This window comes from Suricata suricatta, chromosome 13, assembly GCF_006229205.1.
Source record: "Suricata suricatta isolate VVHF042 chromosome 13, meerkat_22Aug2017_6uvM2_HiC, whole genome shotgun sequence".
Lineage (NCBI taxonomy): Eukaryota > Metazoa > Chordata > Mammalia > Carnivora > Herpestidae > Suricata > Suricata suricatta.
In genome coordinates, this window is record NC_043712.1 from 85,234,177 (window position 1) to 85,257,064 (window position 22,888).

At 44.3% G+C, this 22,888-nt stretch overlaps 2 protein-coding genes across 5 annotated transcripts in view; one reads left to right on the top strand and one right to left on the bottom strand.

Moving 5' to 3' along the window:
* Nucleotides 1–9,776, top strand: part of RIC1 (RIC1 homolog, RAB6A GEF complex partner 1) — a 106,383-nt gene extending 96,607 nt beyond the window's left edge. For all 4 annotated transcript variants that reach the window (XM_029920124.1, XM_029920126.1, XM_029920127.1 and 1 more), the window contains 5 exons: nt 1,589–1,875; nt 3,245–3,433; nt 5,658–5,835; nt 5,983–6,171; nt 7,325–9,776. In XM_029920124.1, coding sequence (XP_029775984.1) covers nt 1,589–1,875; nt 3,245–3,433; nt 5,658–5,835; nt 5,983–6,171; nt 7,325–7,613 — 1,132 coding nt within the window. In that variant the 3' untranslated portion in view covers nt 7,614–9,776. The remainder of the gene's footprint in view (nt 1–1,588; nt 1,876–3,244; nt 3,434–5,657; nt 5,836–5,982; nt 6,172–7,324) is intronic.
* A 2,382-nt stretch (nt 9,777–12,158) lies between these two features.
* Nucleotides 12,159–22,888, bottom strand: part of ERMP1 (endoplasmic reticulum metallopeptidase 1) — a 40,315-nt gene continuing 29,585 nt past the window's right edge. Inside the window, exons 16-18 of the mRNA XM_029919690.1 lie at nt 22,763–22,878; nt 15,124–15,287; nt 12,159–15,006 (exon numbers count right to left, since the gene is read on the bottom strand). Of these exons, the coding sequence (XP_029775550.1) occupies nt 14,842–15,006; nt 15,124–15,287; nt 22,763–22,878 (445 nt within the window). The 3' untranslated portion in view covers nt 12,159–14,841. The remainder of the gene's footprint in view (nt 15,007–15,123; nt 15,288–22,762; nt 22,879–22,888) is intronic.

Here is a 22,888-nt window from a genome sequence, read left to right on the forward strand (position 1 = left end):
AAAAAAAAAAAACCCTAAAAAAAACAGCAGCTCCCTCTCGTGGGTAGGCGTGGTTTGATGTGGTAGGTCTTCGAGGCTGCTCTCAGAGGCTCTGCCTTGGTGTTTGCGGAGATTAGATAGGCAGGAGGCACACCAAGTTCTGCTGAACAAGAACTGTAGGCCACTCTAATGAGTCTGATCTCCTTTTGCCGCGGTTGAGCAGAGTCGTATTTTCCAGGCCTGCCTCGGTTCAAGGTTCCAGTCCATGCACTCTTTATGCTACCACAGATGGTGTTTTTGTTTTGGTTGCTGGCTTCTTAGAGGGAGTAATTGGTTTGTCTTGGCTCAGGCTGGGATTTCGGCTGCCCCTGCCTGAGGGGAGATGCGCGGCAGGAGGGGAAGTGCATGTGCACCCTCTCAGACCCAATCCCCAGCGGGGATGGCGTTAGCGTTGGGGGAGGAATGAGTGCGCAGCTGTTGCCTGAGGCGGCGCTGGGAGCTACTGGAAATGAGCTGGGAGCTCCTGCAGCCTGTGCGTGCGCACCCAGGTCTCCACCGCGGCCAATTCCCTGCCGGGATCACGCAGAGGTGGGGGCTATTTTTCTCTGTTGGCACCCGGGATTCAAGTTTCACGGGGCCAATGCTGAGGGCAAGATGCGCCGTGGAAATGAGGTGCGTGCTCCCACTACCAAAACCGAGGTCGAAGTGAGCACCCCTATCACCGCCGCGGCAGTGGTCGGCGACTCCTCGCCAAGATGGCGCCGGGCTGGAACCTGTTCCTTCCCTTGCGCGCCACCTGGGTTCGGGGTTTAGGCTACCCAGCAGTTATCTATGGAGTGAGCTTCTCTCTCCAAGCGCAGTTAAGCGTTCTTTACCTCTTCCCTAGAGACAGTACTATGAGCATGTTCAGTCTCTGTCTCTTCCCTTTGTCTCTCAGGCTCCGCGCGCTTGCCCCGCGTTGGGCTGGGGCTCCCACCTCCCCTGCCGTCTCGGGCTGGCCCGTTTTCCAGTGTCCCCAGTTCGCACTCACTCACTCAGGTATCTTTCAGGTTCTCTTCCTTCTGGAGTCCGTATTTTCTCCTTCCGCTCTTGCAGATGAGAGCAATGTCCTTCTCAGTTTGATCAATGGGACAGACGAAGTTTACAGAGCTCCCTTCCTCTCCACCATCTTGGCTCCTCCGTCTATACCACCTACCTCGGTTATATGTTTATGTGGCTGCTGATCGCCGAGTCCCCTGAAGAGACTTACGGTGCTGTGTGTCTCTCTCCTCAGTTTTTGTGGTCTGATCTCCTTGCTGCTTCAAGTACAGCATTATTTGCTCCCTTTCTTTCCTTCGGCCAGTCACTACCTTCCTCCTGGTTTGGAAGTGTCTGTCTCCTCTTCTTCCTGTTCCGGACTTCGTTCTCCAAATACAGTTTCAGAGCCTGCTGTGCTCCACGTGTGGTTGCTTGTGGGCTCACGCGGAAGAGAGCTGTGGTCCTTGATCTTCGTTCAGTCAGATTCCCATCCGGATCCCTTCCCTCCTCTGCATGATCATTACTACTGCATAGAACTGTGGAGCCCTCCAGGGACGGTTTTTCTGTAGGCTTCTCGTCTTCCCACTTACAGATGGAGCAGAGACAGCGACTGTGCTGAGAACATGTACATTGATATGATGCTCTGGAGACACGCCCGGCGCCTCTTAGAGGAAGTCCGGCTGAAGGACCTTGGCTGCTTTGCAGCCCAGCTGGGCTTTGAACTCATCAGTTGGCTGTGCAAGGAGCGCACCCGAGCTGCCCGCGTGGACAACTTTGTGCTGGCCCTGAAGAGACTCCACAAAGACTTCCTGTGGCCGCTTCCCATCATCCCCGCCGCTTCTGTCAGCTCTCCTTTCAAGAATGGAAAATACCGAACAGGTAACATGCGCTCCTGTCGCTCAGACAAGACTTGTGTTTCACTGCAAGTATTTGGATGTTTTGTTTAGTTGATATTCACAGAAGTTTTTCATCCCAAACTCAGGAACAGTTAGATGAAAGTCAACTTTTTGCACATCATTGGAACATCCACCATTCGACCAGGGATGTAAATAAAGTAGAACTAGGTCTCTAAGTCTTGTGTGTGACCTTGAAGTTTAATTTATAAATTCAGCCACTGTTATCAGATTATCAACAAGTTGGAAAGTAGCTGAATATAGCCACTACCACACTTACCGTATTGGGGGGAGTTATGGAATTGGTTGGTCACGGACCTGAATAGAAGCTAAGTTGTGATTTATCTGGTAGGACATTCCAGAGAACTGAGGAGCGCCTGGGGGGCTCAGTGGGTTGAGCGTCTGGCTTCAGCTCAGGTCATGATCTCACAGTGGACAAGTTCAAGCCCCACCTGAGGCTCGGTGCTGACAGCTCAGAGCCTGGAGCCTGCTTCGGATTCTGTGTCTCCCTCTCTCTCTGCCCCTCTCTGCTCACACACTATCAAAAATAAATAAAAATTAAAAAAAAATTTTTAAAATGGGTTTGAGGGCTTGGACTGTCTTCCTATCTAGGAGAAGACAGAGTGGGACTGGTTTGGTGAAAGAACAATTGAAACAAAGTTTTTTTAGTTTAGGTCTTCTTTTTATTCTAATTTCTGTTTATTTTTGAGAGAGAGTGTGTGCATCAGGGGAGGGGCAGAGAGAGAGGGAGACATAGGATCTGAAACAGGCTCCAGGCTCTAAGCTGTCAGCACAAAGCCCAATGTGGGGCTTAAACACACAAACTGCAAGATAATGACCCAAGCCAAAATCAGATGCTTACCCGACTGAGCCATCCAGGTACCCTTTTGTTTTTTATTTTATTTTTTAATGTTTATTTTTGAGAGAGTGCACATGGGGGAGGGGCGGAGAGAGAGAGAGAGACAGAATCTGAAGTAGGAGTTCAGGTCTTTTAAAGAAAACTGTTGTAAATCATTATTATTCACGAAAATCCAAACAAAAACCTTTTATTAAGCATTTGGTAACTTCATCTTAAGAACCAAGGAAAATCACTTAAAAGATGAACAGAATAAATCCTGTGTAGTGCTGGTAAGAGCAGCAGTGAGGGAGACGGTCAGACGGCACTACCTCGTCAGTCCGTCCTTCAGTACGCGCCCCTGGTCCACGGGGGGCGATGCGGTGTGGGACAGGAACTAGCTTTGAACTTCCAGTGTTTGTGAGTGTGGCGGAGAGAAGCGGAAATAACTGAATTGGAAATGTTCGTGCGTGTGTCTCAAATCCGCACTTTTCCTGGTTTGGGGCTTACCTTGCGGTAGGGGAGCAGCTGCTGAAGTCTCAGTCAGCAGACCCTTTCCTAAACCTCGACATGGACGCTGGGGTCTCGACTGTGCAGCGAAGTCAGAGCTGGCTCGGCAGCATCGGCCCCGCTCACCACGAGCTGGACACAGCCTCATCCCATGGACCACAGATGCAAGATGCCTTCCTGTCCCCTTTATCTAATAAAGGTAAGTGTCATTTTTTTTTAACATTTATTTTTGAGAGAGAGAGAGAGACAGAATGAGAGTGGGGGAGGAGCAGGCTCCAGGCTCCAAGCTGTCAGCACAGAGCCCTCCAGGGGCTCCAACTCATGAACTGTTAAGTCATAACCTGAGCCGGAGTCCAACGCTCAGCCGACTGAGTGACCTAGGCGTCCCCGTAAATGTCGTTGTAAATCTCCACTCTTCTTTGCTTCCTTCTGGAAGGTTTTTGTGCTGTGGTGTTAAAAATAGAGCCTTACTCTTTGCATATAGGTCCTTGATGGTTAGTCATTAGAATCTGCTAGAGAGGGGGTAGTTACTGGAACAAGGCCCCACTGGCCTTAGCTGTCCTTTGCCGTATTTATTTTCGATTGATGAAGGAGATGCTCTTCTTTTCATAAGTAGCCATGGGTCATACAGAATTGTACTCTTTTATCTTCTCATTTTTATTTTCTGATAAAAAATTGTGGAAATTTTCTTTTTCTCTTATGAGTGTTAACGTAATATCCTTAATTTTGCCTCCTAGTCTTCAGAGACTAATATAGTTTCTGTCTGGCTCTTCACCAGAAACAGTATAGGCATCCATACTGGGGGAGTTGAAAATTGAAGAAATTTTAGAATGACTCACGTTGTTAGGTCCAGAGTTACAGGGCTGTGAGTAGGAGGTGGTCTGGTCGTCGGCAGTTTCCTTGATGGCCAGGCACTTGCCTGGTGGTTGATGGTCAGTCAGTCTTCAGTCTCGTGAACCTCTCCTCTTGTGGAGAAGCTTATGGTTGCCATTCCTTTTGTCGAAATTGTGGAAGACACACACAATATGTACCATCTCCAGCGTTTTTCTGTGTAGATTTCTGTAGTGTCAAGTACAGTCACATGGTTGTGCAGCCAACCTCCAGAGCGCTTTCTTCCTGGCTAACGCTCTGTCCCCAGCTCCCCCTCCCTGGTGCTGGCAGCGACCCCTGTAGTGTCTCTAGGAATCTGACTGCTTTAGATGCCTCTTGTGAGTGGACTCCTTCAGTATTTGTCTTTGTGTGACTTATTTCACACTGTATAATGTTCTCAGAGTCCACCCCTGAGGCAGCGTGTGTGTAGCACCCCACTCTAACGTTGTCCACCACACTCTGTTTATCCATCCCTCTGCTGCATGACGGACACTGGGCTGCCCCGACTTCACGGTCACTGCGAGTGAGGCCGCAGTGGACATGGGCGTGTGGTGGCTCTTCATGATCCTCTTGTCGGTTCTCCTGGGCCAGAGTGGAAATGCCAGATCACGTTTTTGAGAACTATCAACCCACCAACATTGACAAAGCATTCCAATTTCTTGACATCCTTGCCAATAATTTTATTTTCTGTTTATTTTTCTTAATGGGGACAGGAGGTAGTATCACTGTTTTTTTTAAGAAAAGGTTTTTTAAAGAGATCATTTCAAATTTAAAAATTAGAGATAATAGTATAATGGAAGCTCTGCCCCCCCATCACCATGTATCTGTTACTGAGCCTCTGTTATTCTTAAATCATGACTGAATTTGTTTGATCTGCTTTTCCCTTCCTATATTAATTGAACCAAATCCGAGACAGGCTGTTTTTATCTGTGAGTGTTTCAGCATGTGTCTTTACAGAAATCCCATCATGCCATCAGCACTCCTCTAACAGTTTAACAGTAATTCCCTACAACCACCAAATATCTAGTAGTGTATTCAAATTCCAGTTGTTTGCTAGCACCGTAAATTTTTTTATGGTTAGGACCAAAATCCAGATGAGGTTCACACGTTGTGATTGTCAACTCTTAAAAAGATTGTTTTCTCCCCATTTTTTTTAACCCCTTGCCGTATTTTCATTGACGAAACTTGCTTCTATGGATTTTCTCAAAATGTGGGCTTTGGTGATTGCGTCTTCAGTGCTCAGCACTCTCCTCTGTATTTCTTGTATATTATTAATTGCATCTAAAGACCGTGTCAGATTCTGGCGAGATTGGATTTGGAGGTAGGCAAGACTACTTCACTGGTGGCCTTCTGTTTCTCTGTGCCTGGTGCTCTCTCTAATGAATTTCTTTTTTAATGTTTACTACTGTTAATATAACACAGGAATTTTACCAGTGGATTTAATGTTTGAGTTTCAAAATTCCGAGCAGAAATCCACATATGAGAAACTGCTAATACTTAAAATTAAACATTTCTTCATGAAGCTAGTTTGTAACTTTTGGCCTTTTCATCAGGTGATGAATGCAGTATTGGCTCAGCCACAGACTTGACGGAAAGTAGCTCTGTGGTGGACGGGGACTGGACAGTGGTGGGGGAGAGCTTCTCCACACTCAGTCTAACTCAGTCCGAGCTGGAGCACATCTCCATGGAGTTGGCCAGCAAGGGGCCTCATAAGTCCCAGGTGCAGCTTCGGTGAGTGTCTCCGCTGTTCGGAAGCACAGAACGCCTGCTCAGGACGCTCGGGCGTACAGGGTCTAGGGGCTGCTTTCCTGATGACGACTGCTGTGTTCCCGTGGGCGGCTCCTTAGCGCCGATCGCTGTGTTTCTGCTCACGCACAGGTACTTGCTGCACATGTTCATGGAGGCGGGGTGTCTGGACTGGTGTGTCGTCATAGGCCTGATTCTCAGAGAGGCCTCGGTCATCAGCCAGATCCTGCTTCTCGTCCAGTCTTCAGAGGTTGATGGAGAGATGTTACAGAACATCAAGACCGGGCTGCATGCGGTAGACCGATGGGCCTCTACGGATTGGTAAGTATGGGGCTCTGTTAGTATAGGCCTGTTACCTCTGCTGTCCTGGGGAGGGCCTGCCCCGTCCCAGTAGGTTTGGTTCTACTGCATTTCTTTGGAGACTTTTAGGCTGGTAGAAATAATTTCATTTCTTTTCATTTTATGTTTAGTTTATTTATGTTGAGGGAGAGAGAATGAGAGCCAAGTAAGGGGCAGAGAGAGAGGGAGACACAGAATCCGAAGCAGGCTCCAGGCCCTCTGCTAACAGCTCAGCGCCCGATGCAGGGTTCAAGCTACGAGCTGTGAGATCATGACCTGAGCCGAAGTCGGACGCTTAACCGACTGAGCCCCCCAGGGGCCCCCACATGTTCACTTTAGAGCGGTTTTCTGTAGTTACCATCCTCTACTCAGCCACGTGTGTGCGTACAGAGGGGCATGATGCAGGTGATCTCAGCGTGAGGCCGGAAGCTGAGGTCTGTGGTTCCACAGGTAATAACGTACAAGGATCTGCTGGAAAGAGGAATGTGTGCATTTAACAGTCCATAGCAGTGGCCGGTCAGCCCACTCTAAGAGTGAGTGGTTAGAAGCTAAGAGCTTTGGATTCTAGTCCTTTGTGACCAGTTATGTGTGGATTTGGGGTTTTCTTTACTTGGAGCTAGTTTTCTTCTTACTTGCTAAATTCACTTCGATTAACGTACCCTGTGAAGGTTCTTTCTCAAGTCTGAAACCCTGTTGGTCCTTAGACTGTGGAATGGGATTTATTTTTTGTTTATTTTGAGAGAGAGTGAGTACAGGTAGAGAGGGAGAGGGAAAATATGAATGAATCCCAAACAGGCTCCATGCTGCCAGGAAGGGAGCCCCATGTGGAACTTGAACTCCTGAACCATGAGATCATGATCTGAACCTAAACCAAGAACCCTCTGAGCCATCCAGGCATGTGTGAATTACACTCTGCTACTGAAGACTGTCTGTCCTTGCCCCTCGAGCTCAGAGATGTCAGACGCACACTTGAAGTGCTGCCCGCTCTGTGCTGGCCCGGACACCTACCCTGTGCCTTCTCCCCTCCCTGCAGCATCTAGCATTGACCTCAGTTTCGGTGTTAGGAGTTTATCCAGAACATTCCATGGAGCATTTCCAGTGTGGCAATAGCTTACTTCCTTTTCTCTCTACTTAGTCCTGGATATAAGCCATTTTTAAACATCATTAAGCCACAAGTACAGAAGTTCAGTGAGCTGATGGAGGAGCAGGTCCAGCCTGAAGCTTTCCAGCCGGTAACTGTGGGTAAGACTCCTGAACACACTGGTCCCCGGGCAGAGGAGAGTCGCGGCCCCTCAGGCCATGGAAGCCTCCCTCAGGGCGAGGTCGGAGGCAGCAGTCTGGGCATCAGGAAAGAGGAGGACACAGCCCGAGCAGAGGAGGAGGAATCCTTTCAGGACGGGACATACGACTGCTCTGTGTCCTAACGACAGCGGCGTGCGGCCGCCTGGGCAGTATTAACTAGCGGTGCGCAGCCGAGGACACTGCGGCCTAGGTGGATGGTTTAACCAGGGAGAGAGCTCGGAGACACTGGTAAGGTGTTGCTAAATTTTAACGGTTTGTCTTCTAAGAAATCTGACTCCATAAAAATGTGATATCAAATCATTTTTCATAAAATTTTTTTAAGCTGCAGTGGAAAGTAATAATAAAGAGTACTGTACAGTTGTACATGAGACTATTTTATTCGTAAAGAATGGTAGCTCCTAACCCGTGGGACTGATTTGCCCTAGACAAGCCTACTTTTTCACTAAAGCTTCTTACGTGTTTTCTGGTTCAGTGTGTGTCCAGAGTGCTTTTTAAAATTAAATGCTAAGGTGCTTGCTGTAGCTCATCAGGTACCTGAGCTACCCGTGTGCCCCTTCGGATCGAGAGCACTGGGCTCCGTTTTCGGGCCTCCTGAACAGACGCCTGCCTGACACACCATGTGGCTTTTGTGACAGAGATGTGCTCCTTGGCCTTTGTTAGCCTGTCAGTCCCAGTCCTGAACTGAGGGAAGCTGTGTGGCTTAGCAGGCCGATTCCCAGCGGTCCGTGCGGGCAGAGGCCAGGGGCATCCTGACTAATTATGCTCTTAGATACCACTAAACTATTTTGTATCCGAGAACTGTATCTTTTTGTGAATACTCTTGTGTAAATATACTCAGAGGCACTGTTCATATTTTTAGGGCTAGTATTATAATCTGTAAGGTTTTATGCTGGGTTCTGCACAGCTATTCTTACTGTTGGAAGAGAGACGAGGCTTGCTCTTCTTTCCCAACCTGAGCGGTCCTCAGAGAAGAGAACAGGTGTATCAGCTTGGTCATCCAGTAACGGAAACAAACGGTCACACTGATCATGAAATGAAACAGGTTTTGTGCAAATTAATGTAGTTTCTTATTTATTGCTTTTGTAAATTGAATAAAAATGGACTTTCATGTAAATAGGCTGCTGAATCCTGTATTATCACGGCTACTAAAAAGTACTATGTGAACAATGCATTCTTCATTGTAACTTTTAAAAGTATTTTATGTATTTCTAGATAGGACTTAAAGTTTAGTTTCATACATTATGAAAACCTGTCTGCATACTCCTCAATTGCTTCAGACTAAACACATATCCACGGTATGTACTTCCAGTTACCTTCTGTCAGTATTAATTTAGTAGCTTGTTTGTACTGTGCAATTTGAACAAAGGAATGCAATGTTATTTTTTACAAAAACAAACTTGTTTATTTTTGTAATAACGATGTATTTGATGTGGACCAAATTCATACCACTATGTAAAACAGCCTCTCTTCTCATAGTGCAATTACAGTTTAGAAATAAAACTTGGTCCTCTATCCTTGCTTTTTAAAGTAAATGGCTGGATAAAGTTGTCCTAGCCAGGTTTCCTTTGGAGGGAAACTCAAAACCATTTTGAAATTGCTTAGTTCAAAGTTCATCAGACTGTTTTAAATTAATGAGTTTGGTAATTTGCTGTCATTTACTTTTTACGTTACAAGTGCAGTAATTTCACATCCTCAAACTCCTGAGCGGGTGGGGTATGTGACTATGGTACCTGCTCTTTCTGGTGCTACTTTGTTTAAGCCGTTGTTTTAAACCACCTTTCCCTGAATCTTCCGATAGGAAACTGGTATTTTCCATGCAAGTACATGGAGCCCAGCAAGAAGGCAACCTGAAATTAATTCTCCGGTCCTAGCCCATTAGGAGGAGAGCCAGCATTATCTTTGTGTTTGGTGTGAGTATACGGTCGACAAAAACAATTGGCCGTGTAAACAGCTGTGCTGCCTGAGCGGCTGGGCCCGCGCGCCCGGAGGCGCTCTCTTCCCCAAGACGTTGTTTTCCGTGTAACGGAAGCCGGCAGCCCAGGCAGAAAAACTGGCAGGTTTACAGCAGTCTCCTGGTAATCTGTAATATACTTTACTTTTTAATTCATGTTTTTATTTTGCCTTGTTTGGTTCACATATCAACTATTTAAGCCATAATTTTAACCAATGAATTTCAGTATTCAGTAGAACTATATGAAGTTTGAATTATTTGCTGATACCAAAACAAGAAGTCATCTGGGGGTAGAGTCGTTTGCTTGTAATTAAAATTGCTGCTACTTCTGTAATGTGTGTTTTTTTTTTTTTTAACTTGGTAACGGGCAATAAAACCATTACATGAACCTTTGTTTATTCATCACTCAAGCTGACAACAAAACACGTATTTATTAAAAGCCATCAAAATATTCTTTTCATTATGTAACTCCACCTCGTATTTTCCTTATGAAATAACTACAAATCAAGACAGGTGTAAAATTTATATGCAGACTTACATAGAATAGGAGCATCAAGAGTTGGCAGCATCCTGTATGCCTGACCACAGACGCTTGGAAGAGAAACCCATGTGGAGGACCTGGAAAATGTCCAAAATGTGATTGTGTAAATACCGAGGAGACGGAGCACGCGTCTCTAGTAGGTGGGTGACAAGTGACTCTGACTTCCTGTTGTCCTAAATCTTTGTGGATTTCCCTCTTCTGAAGACATTTCGTATAAATGGAATCAGAATACGTAGCTTTTTCTGTGTGGCTTCTTTCACTTTGCAGTAGGTTTTCGAAGTTCATCTTCATATATTAAGAACTTTATCCCTTTTTAAGGCTGAATAACCTTACACTTTATGCATCTAGTTTATCCATTCGTCAGTTTGCGGATATCTGGGTGGTTACCACGTTTTGACTATCGTGAATGCTGCTGTTGTGAACATTCATGTACAAGTTTCCATGTGGTTGTAAATTTTCACTTCTCCCTGGAAGTGAAAACGCTTGGTCACGTAACTGGCTAATGTTCTGGGGAAATGCCTAACCATATTCCACAGCGCCTGTGCCAGGTTTTACATTTCCACTAGCAGAGGAGGTGACTTCCGGTTTCTCTCATCAATACTTGTTGTATTTTTGGTTATAGCCATCTGAGTTATGTATGAAGCGGTGTATCATTATGATGTAGATGTGCATTTTTGTGGTGGCTGAGGTCTGTTCATATGGTTATTAGCCATTTGCATTTCTTTGGAGGAAAATGTCTGTTCACATCATTTGCCCATTTCAGTTGGGTCATTTATCTTTTTATTATTTGCAAGAGTTCCTCATGCATTCTGGGTGCTAGGCCTTTATCAGATATGATTTGCAAGTATTTTCTCATGCTAAAGGCTTATCTTTTCACTTTCATGACTCTGTCCTTTGAAGCATAAATTTTTCATTTTGGTGAAGTCCAAGTTCTTTTCTTTGGTTGCTGGTGCTTTGGGAAACCACTGCCTGACACCAGGATATGGAGCTCTATGCCTAGATTCTCCTGTGCAAGAGTTTTGTTTTGTGGTTTAGTTTTAGCTTCTACATTAGGTCTTTGACCCATTTTGAGTTAAATTTTGTGTGTAGTATAAAGTGAGGGATCTAACTTTGTTCTTTTATAGGAGGATATTCAGTTGTCCCGGCACCATTTAAGGTAAGTTTTTCCCATTGACTTTGCCAAAAATCATTTGACCATGTAAACACATGGGCTTATTTCTAGGCTGTCAGTTATATTGATCTCTGTTCTTACTGCCAGTACCACACTGTCTTGATTGCAGTCCCTACTTTGTAGGAAGTTTTGAATATGCGACTCTTTTTTTTCAAGACTGGGCTGTTATGGGTCCCTTGCATTTCCATGTGAATTTGGGGATCAGCTTGTCAGTTTCTGCATGGGTGCAGAGACACGAGGTGAGATTGTGTTCAGTTTGGGAGACTACTGCCATCTTAAGTCTTCCAGTTCCCGAACATGGGATTTTTCAGCACGGTTTTAGTTTCCAGTATAAAAATCTTGTACTTTTGTTATGCTTAAGTATTTGACTCTTCTTAATGCTACTGTGAATAGGATTGTTTGTTACAGAAGTACAGTTGACATCTGTGCGTTGGTATGTTCCGACGACACTGCTGAGTTCATTTATTAATTTTTTTTGTATATAAGATCATGTGGTCTGTACCTAGAGATTTAACTTGTCCTTCCTAGTCTGGATGCCTCTGGCCAGAGTCCCAGTCCAATACTCCATAGCAGCAGTGGACGTGCTGGGTGTCTTTCTGACCTCTGCGGGGGAAGCTTTCAGTCTTTCGTTGTAGATGATGTTAGCTGTGTTTTGTAGATGTGAACTTCCTTACCCTGATGAAGGTAACTGATCAGTTATTTGCTAAGCGCGTATATCATGACAAGGTGTTAGGCTTTGTCCAAAACATGTTTTTACATCTTTTGAGATATCAGTATCTTTAATAAGGACAACTACCACATGGTGTGGCACATTGATTTTTCAGGTGTTAAGCCACAGTTTCATTCCTTGGATTAAATCCCACTTAGTCATGGTAGAGGCCAAATTTGAAGAAATTATCAGCATGTTAATACTTTTACAAATCAGGAAGCACTAGTATCAAAAACATATACACAATGTACTTCACCATTACCAAAGATATTTCCCAAATAAAGAGAGTCAGACATAAAGAGGCCTAAATGCATTTTGGCTTTATTGGCCCTAAATAAAAGGAGGCAAGGTGTATGACGAGGGAGCATACTCAACTGTTTCCCAGGGAGTTCACTGAGCAAACTACAGAACTTTCCAGGGAGTGGCAGGTTCCTTTTTCTTGGGTAGAGAGAAGAGTGTGCAGTGGGCCACTGGCCGAAAGACCCTTTCTTCTTCCCGCCCCCATATCCTTCTAGATTCTCATCCTTCAGGGATTTTCTTGGCATTTCACTGGCAAAATATGCTGAAGCCCAACATTTAACAAGATACACACAGTTTCATTCCACGGTAAAATGCATTCTGATTGGAGTAAACTTCCACGTCGAGCTCTCTGCCCACATAGAGCTATCTAGACCCTTTAGACTTGAAATAACCCTTCAATGATAGGGACACAGAACAAACAACAAAGATCTGTTTTTTTCTGTTAGAGATACTAACTGGTTTGTTGTTAAAAAGTTTATTTCAGTAATGTAAGGCAACAATTTCAACAAGTCAGCAAACCAGTGAAAAGAGAAGACTGTCCTCGCCCTACGGCTTCCTGAGTTAGCAGCTGGCCATGGCCCCTCGGGCGGTCACCTCCGAGAGCCCCTCTCGTGCTTATCTGGCAGGCAGGGGGTCATTCCTCACGCAGGCACAGTGTAACGTTTAAGCATTTCTTCAAATCACAGTTCTTCCCATTTTCACTGAATGTGCAGTACTGGGCTACTTACATTGAAATTGTACAGGAAAGAATGTGTTGGTTAGCATTTGGAAAGAGCCTTTTAGAAATAACTTTTGAATGATCAGGTACAGGGGGACGAGGGCAGGTTCTTGAATCCAGAGGCCACTGACCAACCTGACAGTGTGCTTCTGAACAGAGCTTTGAGTATCATCTGTAACTATTTAACCATTTCTGGCACTAAAAACATGGCCTGAGACCAGTGACTTAAAAACCAAAACAAGAGATACTGTTTATGGAGGAAAATAACCTAAAGGCCAAAGGAGAACCATGATTATTACTGAAAGGGAGTAACCTCCTTCCCACAAGGAATAGAACTGCTAAGTAACAGTGTCCTTCCTCAATAAGAGATTTTGTTTTTTCCCATATAATCTATCTCAGATTAACCACAGGGACAGAAAATAATGTATTTTGAAATCCATTGAGATATTACTGTCTCTAACCTTCTGTCCACAGCGCTGCTTCTGTACAAGCTGTCAACACTAGAGACCTTCACTACCAGCCAGATGCCTGGCTTGGCCAGGGGCTGTGGCCAGGAGCCAGGTTTTTGCAGCACTAAGGCTAATCCACAGTTTCAACGAGGCCCAGGATGCACGCGAGTACCAGCCAGCAGTGCTGGGGGCGGGTGGGGTCAGTCCGTCAGGGTTCAGGGCATCACAGACTCCAGGCGCAGGAGGAGCACGACCAAGGAAGGCTGCTGCACACGGCTCGCCTGTGGCCCCAGAGTCTGGCCTGCAAACCACACTTGGTGTGCCCTGTGCGGGAGCAGCGGAGGGATGCTTGCTTTGTTTCACTACGGCTTTTCTTTAAAATTCTTTTTGGCCTATGCTTGCTAAACTCAGAATCTGACCAACTCTTTCAATTTCTTAATGGGTAAAGGAAAGCTAGCAGGATTTACTACTCATCTGAGCAAGTCCCTGCAGGGCCACAGCCGAGGCGCTGCATGAGGCCCTGCTGGACACGTCTCGGCAGCCGCACAGCCATCTTCTAAATGAAAAGCACCTCCAAGTCCCAGGCCTGGCATGGCGTGGGGCCGCAGTCCCAGCAGTAGGGGTGCAGTGGCCTGGCTCCAGCACGAGCCACCGCCCTGAGTCCCAGGAAGGCCGGCTGTGCCGGACAGCTGCTGCGCAACTATCTGGACCGACTAAGACTCAGTGCATCAATACAGTTACCCCCTAAAGCATGAACCTTGGAAAACAGAAGGGAGTGCTTATAAAATGCCCAGCCTCCCCACCCCATGCGCTCTTCCGGCCACGGCAGCTCCATGCTCCGGGGATGGAATGGAGGCCATGTGCTTGCACACAACCTTCTGGACCAGAGAGCCTCCGAAAACCCAGCGGGAAATGCAGCTCCTTGCCACCAGACGGGACAGGGTGTTCCGGGCCTCGAGAGCAGCCTCAGAAAGCATCACGATAACGGTTCTCGAGTCCCCGGCTGCACGACCGACGTGCGGGGCCCCAGCTCTCGCTGGAACTGCCTTCTACGCCCTGGGTTCCATCGCAGCGGAGTCATCACGCCGGGGAACGGCGTCTGAGCTGCGGTCTGCTGCTTCAACTGGAAGTGTCCTATGTCTAGAGAATAGTGGGCTCATGGTGCCTTCTACACCTTCCATGATTCTAAGGGTAACTACTGAAGTGGTCTGTTGGCTTTTATCCTTAAGGTCATAGAAAATGACTTCCATGTGTGGTGGGAGGACCCACATGTGCTTAAGTGCCAGCAACCTGGCGTCTTCAAGTGTCAAAAAGGCTGTGCAGCACTACCCCCAGCACTGCAGTGGACTGTCAGCCCACTAAGCCCTGAACAGTCGCTGACTTACATCACAATCCGAACATGTGCTCACGAAAAACCACTGACTTACATCACAAACATCCACGGAATGCAGGGAGAAACCACGGCGTGCGGGGTATCCCACCAGGCATGGACTTGGAGCTTGTCCGGAAGATTAAAACACAAAGAGACTGTAGGTGCACACCCAGGCCGAGGGAAACGTCCAGTCTGGGAACTTCTCTCTCAGAGCATCCAGCTGGGAGGACCTCTTATCCTCACCTGAAAGGTAGTGGGCAGCCAGGGCCACGGTGACCATTCCTTCAGGCCGTTCTTCCAAGACCTAACAGAGAAAAGTAGTCAGTTCTTTAGTTCTTTGAAGGCACGATCATCCCAGTTTTTGCCACATACCACGGGGGGGGGCCTGACCGTCATTGCAGCAGTGCTGGCCAATCCCCACCTGCACTTCTATCCAGAACCTCCATGCAGAAGCCTGGAGGCCGTGCGAGTAGAATACGAAGTAGTCCCCGCCTTTACTTGTGACTGGGGTGCCATTGCCAAGAGACCACTGGGAGAGCGTCGATCCTTCGTGGGTGCGGACGTAGAATGACATGTGGCTCGGTCCTGCAGGGCAAGAACAACAATTAAAACTGTCTTTTAAACAGCACCAGGAGAAGCAGGTAGCTGACCACCAAACCAGACCATGAAGGACATGCCTTCCGTCACTTCTAAGGATTCTCACTGCAGACCTACTGCAAGTGTTGTGACTTGGACACTCCGTGGGTGTCAAGCGGGGTGAGTACTGAGGTGCGTAACGAGGCACAGAATTTACAATGACCGAACCTGTCCTTTAAACATACAAGAGCCGAGCACTCGCAAGGCCTTCAGAAATCCAGAGAATAAGCTTCATGTAATCAAGAGGGAACTTCAAAAACTACAGCAGAAGAACAAATAGCGAGGGTTTTAACCCGTCCAAACTCATTTCGAAGGCAATATCCCGGTGAGTGGGGAAGACCACGGTAGCCAGTTGGTTACATCCAACGCCGAGCGGGAGCTGGGGAAGCTGGATAAGCAGACTTGGCGGCCACGAAACGGACACAGTAAACGGTTACCCAGCATGTGGTCAAAACAAAATATACACTTTCCTAAAATGCCAGAAAATGTAGGTTTTTAATTAAAGAGCAAAGACAACAGATCAAACAAAAAGGAATATAGCAAATAAAGCACAGAATATTGGAACAAAGTTACAACCAAATGCATTAGTCACAGAAATAAATGTGAATAGACCTAAAAGAAAAAAAAATTTGGCTTAATCTGAAACACTTAAGGAGTTTCAGAAAGAGTAAAAATAAAGGTATGAACAAAGGTATTTCTGGCTAGAGTGGACAGAAGGTTTAAAAAGACCTCTTTGGTATCAGAAAACAGGATTCAAGACAAAAACATTAAATGTAAAAAGGCACTTCTTATTGACACAAAATTGTGCATCAAGTAACAGCAACTACTTGATGAAGTAAAATACCAGGGATGCAAAAAGGTATCTATGTCTGCAGAAAGACTACAAACAAGAAATACTCCACTGTCAGCACAAAACATCAGTTGAACAAACAACGAAAAAATGATCAGTGAAGGAGATTATATGGACAAATAGATTAAACTTCACAAGCTGGTAACACAAAACATACCTTCTAAAGTGGACACGAAATACTCAAAATATTAACTATTAACATTAAAAGGAAACATCCATTTTATAAAACTGAAATATTACAAATAACACTGATTATCATAATTCAGTAAAACTTAACAAAATAGCCTTCTACCTGAAAGTTAAATGAACTAAAAGACTCAGGGAAAAAAGGAAATCTGAACAAAAATCACAAGTTTTTTGGTAAACAATGAAAATACCACATATCGGAAACTATTAGGTACAAGTGAAAGCAGTGACAAGGGGAAACTCCGTAGCAAGAAACCTTTTATAGTAAGATAAAAGTACAACAAAGAGAACAAAAAGGAGGGAAATACTGCAGACAAGCAAAAACCAGAAATCAAGAAAATAAAGACTAGAAATAGACCTAACTTAATTTTTTTAAATGCTAACTTTTAGAATTAACTACTAGCTAACTTGGTTAAGAAATAGGTGGGCGAATGGGAGTGGAGTTGCAAAACAAGTACACAAAGAGTAAGAAAAATAAACAAGAAATGTTTAAAATCACACGTGACTATAAGACCTCTATACTATTAAAGTTGGAAACCCAAATGAAATGGATACTTTTTTCAAGGAAAAGTCAGATAACTAAAACTGCACAAGAGAAAGATAAATCTTAAGCAGACCAATTTCCCAAGAAAAAGTTGAGAAACTACCCACCACACCCAGATGGGTTTCAGAGAAGAATTTAAGCCAACTTTTCAACCAGTTCAAATGCTTCCTAAACTGTTCCAAGGCATTGGAAATGAAGGGATACTTATTTTTGTAATGTTTATACATTTATCATGTGTAACACATACCTAAATCTGATTAAAGAGTACCAAAAATAAACAAGTAAACATGGACCAGTATCAATCAGGAGTATTAACACAAAATCTCTAAATTGTAGCAAACAAGATCCAACATCACATTAAGAAAATAAGCTGTGACCTAGTGGAATAAACCATGTTAAAAGACCCAAGGAAGAAAATCCTAGGATTATAGATGCTTAAGAAAAAAAAGCCTTTCCCAAAATTAAAACCCATTCCTTATAAAAACATTCAAGAAATGACGGTTGATAACATGGTACACGATCCACACCCTGGACGTAAGGCTCGTCTCCCACACGCGGGGAAACACGAGAGGCCTGTGCTCTAAGCAAACCCAGGACGCTGCTCGCTACGTCCACACCACGTGAGTGCTTCTCAACCACGTAGACCCGTCAGTTACAGGGCTAGGAAAGACTGCAGACGATACAGCGCAGTCAGCAAGCTGTCTACTTGAGGTCTAAGAATGGTTTTTATGTATTTAAACAGTAGTTAAAAAAAAACAATCTACAACGGGGACATATGGCAAAGCCTAAAATACTATCTGGCCATTTAAAGGTTGGCAATTTCTAGTGTTTCTACTGGGAGAACTCTAGACGAGTGATGAGTAACACAAAAACTACAAGATTCAGTGAGGTAGCCAAGATGTAAAACTGACCTACAGCAGTCAAACAATATAACCCGTTAGAGAACATAATGGTAGAGAAAACCCCAATTAGGACAGCCACAGAAACTAGATGAGGAAAACTCTTTTAACATTTGTGAAAGAGACAGAAGTAGATCTGAAAAGACATTCCTAGTTCATGGATAGGGTGACAGGACCCGGTCATTTCTTAATTTAAAAACTTACCTTGATGCTTTCCAAACACCAAAGAGTAATAAATTTTATATCAGAGTTAGCTTAATAAAGTTCATATGGAAAAACAAAACATGCAAAAATAGCAAGGAAAATAGTAAAAAAGGATTTTCACCTTCCTGATCATTAAGCTACAAAGCTTCTATATAGTTAAAAAATATGGTAAGTGATACACAGACTCACACATAAACAGTAAAATAATTTTTTTTCTGATTTCTTGACATTTATAATCACAAACAGGGCAGTAGATGTGCAACTTGCCTGCCAGGAACCTGAATTTTACTGGAATTCTCCAAATTGTGCATTAAGGATAGAGAAAAGTTTGGATTTTTTTTTTTTTGCTTCCTTTTTACCAGCTGGTGCTTAAATAAAAATCAAATAATTATTGGCATGAACAAGAAAACCAGTTGGTGCAAAACAAATTTTTTCCAATTAAGTTTTAAAAGCTTAGAGAAAACAAAAGGATCCACCTTTGAAAGCATTAGCCAAGGCACCGAAGTCCCTGCAAGGGCTTCATGCCCCTGGTTAACGACCAAGTCCTACTACTTCACTTCTACCATCTTGTGTCCGTCCTCCAGCTTTCTTTGCGTACTGGATATTCAGGTCCCTTTGGTGTTAAATATACCTTAGCACAATAAATTATTTACTTTTTACTGTAAATAAAATGGCCACAGTAAAAAAAAAGATACAAAAATGAAACAAGCTACTAGTGAGCGGGGAAGCTCAGTACAAGTGGGTGAAAGCTGAGGTGCACCCAGTCCAGTAATTTTGACAAAGATGCCAAAGCAATTCCACAGGCTACAGTCAGTCTTCAGCAGATAATGCTAGAACAACTGGATATCCATCCATAAACAAAAAATACCTTGGCCTCCACCTCACACTGCATACAAAAATTATTTCAAGGTATATCACAGGCCTAAACATAACAGCTAAAGCTATGAAGCTTCTAGAATCTATCTTTGTTGAACTCTGGATAGGCAAGATATTTTTAGAGAGGACATATAAGGTATTCTAAAGAAAAATCTGATGAATTCACAAAAATTTAAAACTCGTATAAGCAAATGACTCCTTTAAGAAAATGGATGACATGGGGCACCTGGGTGGCTCAGCTGGTTAGGCCATACGACTCTTGATTTCAGCTCAGGTCATGATCTCATAGCTTCGTGGGTTCAAGCCCCACATTGGGCCTCTGGACAGGCAGCGTGGAGCCTGCTTGGGATTCTGTCTCCCTGTCCCTCCCGCACTCACGCTTGTCTCTCTCTCTCTCTAAATAAACTTAAAGTGAATAAACAAGAACATCTAGATAAAATATATATCTGATAAAGGGTTTTGATCTGGAACATAAGCACTCCTATAGAAGTCAGTAAGCCCAGTTTTTAAAAGGGAAGAAGAAATGAAGAAACAAAACAAGATACCTGAATGGCCAGTAAGCACTTGTAAGAGTGTTCCAAGTCATTACTTACCGGAGAAATGTAAAGGCTACTACTGAATGCCAGCCAGAAATGGTACAATGGAAAAGAACGGCCAATACTGGACAGAATGTGGAACAATTGAGTTCACATACACAACTTGTGGGACCAAAATACTAATACTCAAAAAAGCATAGCTCAATCTCAAGAACATTATAATGACCCAGACCCCAAATATTACAAACTAGATGATTCCACTTACATGCCGTCAAAATTGGTACAAAGTGAATAGTAGCAGGAGCTTCTAAAAGTGAACTCCCTGTGTTAGATTCTCCAGAGACACAGAACCAATCCTCCATATGAGCAAATCCCATCCAACAAAGTATACCAAGAATTACATACTACAACCAGGTGGAATTTATTCCATGTCTGCAAGATTGATCCAGCCTCTGAAAACCAGTTAATACAATTCATCACAGCAACAGGCTACTGCAGAATCGTATGGTCATACCAGCAAACAGAAGCATGTGACAAAATCCAAAATCCATTCACAGTCAAAGCTCAGCAAACTATAAACAGAGGGGAATTTCTTCAACCTGATAAAGAGCTAACTAACATCATGTTGAAAACTGTAGCAGCTTTCCCACTAAGATCAAGAACAAGGCAATGATTCCCACCCTTAATGTGCCTCCTAGCACTCTTTAAAAATACTACAAGTCCTAGCTAATGGAGTAAGACAAGAAAAAGCAATAAAAGACAAAAAGGTTTATAAAGAAAGAAATAAAACTGTCTTGGTTATCATCTATGTAGAATATCCCAAGGAATCTATCAAAAAACCTCCTGGAACTAATAAACAATTATGGCAAAGTTGCAGTCTACGTGTTTAATGATATCAATTGTTTCTACACACCATCAGTGAAAAATCCTATTCACATTAGCATCCCCTGAATGAAATATATCAGGAAAACTACAAAATATAGTACTGATGAAAGAAAATAAACAGGATACAAATAAATGGAGAGAGATTCCATGTCACAGATAGGAACAAATACTAAGATGTGGTTTTTTCAAGTATTTGAGATAGAGGGAAAGCATGAGTGGGGGAGGGGTAGAGAGGGAGAGAGAATAAACAGCTCAAAGCCTGGCCTGGGTGGGGCTCAAATCCACAGACTGAGAACCTGAGCTGAACCACCTAGGTGCCCCTAAGATACCATTTTTCCCCAACCTGATCTGTAGATTTCAATGCATTTCCATTTAAGAATCCCAGAAAGTCAGGGATGCCTGTGTTTCTCAGTCAGTTGAGCGTCCGACTCAGGTCATGATCTCACAGTCTGTGGGTTTGAGCCCCACGTCGGGCTCTGTGTTAACAGCTCGGAGCCTGGAGCCTGCTTTGGATTCTGTGTATGTCTGTCTCTCTCGACAACAAAGATTTAAAAAGTTAAAAAAAAAAAAAAGAATTGCAGAAAGTTCTACTGTGGATATGGACAAACTGATCTGTGGAAAGACAAGACAGGCGCTGTCCACTGAAGAATGAAGTCTGAGAGGATGGACACCACCCACTTTCAGGACCTGATCAAGACAGAGCATCCTGGTGGCAAAAGAGACAAACACGTAAGAAGAACAGAATAGAAAATGCAGAAACAGACCCATATAAATAGTCAACTGACTGCTGACAAAGAAACAGGTCATTTAGGAGAGACGGGACAGGCTTCAACAGGCGGTACTGGAGCACCTGGCGAACCACATGCAAAGCAAAAAAAGACTTCACAGCTTTCACATAAGTTAACCTTGGGTTTGGCAGTGACTCTTAGACACAGCACCAAAATCACGACCCATGAAAGGAAAACTGATTATGCTGGAACTTGATTAAATTTAAAGCCTTACACTGTGAAAAGCACTGTTAAAAGAATGAAAAGATAATCCAGACCAGGAGAAAATATTTGCAAAACACTTATCTGACTTCTATCCACATATACAGAGAACTCTTAAACTTCAGAAAAAAGCCAAACAGTCCAATTCATAAACAGACACCTCACCTGAGGAGACACACAGATGGCAAAGAATCTACAGAATTGCAAATAGAAACAATAAGATGCCACCACTTCGCTGTCAGAAAGACTAAAAAGTCCCCAGCACAGCACCAGATGCTGGTGAGACTGCGGGAAGCTGCGTGGTGCTGGAGGACTCCAGCCGTGTCTCAGGTAAATCAGGCCGACCATGTGATCCAGCACCTGCACTCCTAGGCCTTTATCCCAGTGAATTCCTGGGTATCTGGGTGGCTCTTGGTTAAGCATCCAACTTCAGCTCAGGTCATGATCTTGTAGTTTGTGGGTTCGACCCCCGTATCAGGCTTGGTGCTGACAGCTCAGAGCCTGCTTCAGATCTGTGTCTCCCTCTCTCTCTGCTCCTCCCCTGCTTGCTCTAGCTCACACATTAAGGGGCACCTGAGTGGCTCAGTTGGTTAAGCATTTGACTTCAGCTCATGATCTCACAGTTTGTGGGTTCGAGCCCCATGTCAGGCTCTGTGCTGACAGCTCTGAGCCTGGAGCCTGCTTTCGATTCTGTTTCATCCTCTCTGCCCCTCCCCTGCTCATGATCTGTCTCTTTCTCAAAAATGTTAAAAAAAATTTTTTTTAAATAAAAATTAACATTAGACATGTTTTCACCTCATTTTTTTTTTTTTAGACAAAAACCTGCAACCAAAATGTTCTTCGGTAGGTGAACAGATAGACTGGTACATCCACACACCACCCAGCGGTAAAAAGACACAAGCTACAAGACGGGAGGGCTCATACTGCTCCATGAAAGAGGCCCAACTGTAGGGCTGAGAAAGGCCAAGTAGGAGAAACGGTAACAAAGATCAGCGGTTGCCAGAGAGGGAGGGGAGGCGAAGGCTGACGGGGGTGCACAGGACTCTCGGGATGGGGAGTCTGTTCCATCTGATGTGGGGGGACATGACTTTACACATTTGTCAGACCCCACAGAGCTAGGCAACACAGAGTAAACTGGACCTTCCCTAACATAAACCAAGGGCTGCAGTTCACAGTGGGTCGTACTGGCTCCTCGGTTGGTTTTCGGGAACACCCCGCACTCAATGCAAGGTGGTGAGAAGGGGAGGGGGGAGGGAGCCCTACTTCCTGCTCAGGCTTTCTGTGAACCTAAAACTGCTTTAAAAAAAATAAAGTCTTATTTTTCTCAATAAATTATTCATCTGCTTCGAGTACTTTTAGAAACACTACGTTCTTCCAAAGGTCGGTTCCTACTTTTTAAGAAAAAGTACACATACGAATTTTAAGAAGAGAAGAAAAAACTGTCTTATGACTTACCTGTTGCTTCAAACGTCAGCTTAATAGAATCCCAGGGTGTCTGTTCTTTGGACACGAGTCTGAAGTGAGCAGGATTTCCTGGAGAAACTTCTGGGGCAGGGAGATACCAGTTTTTCCTGTTTGGAA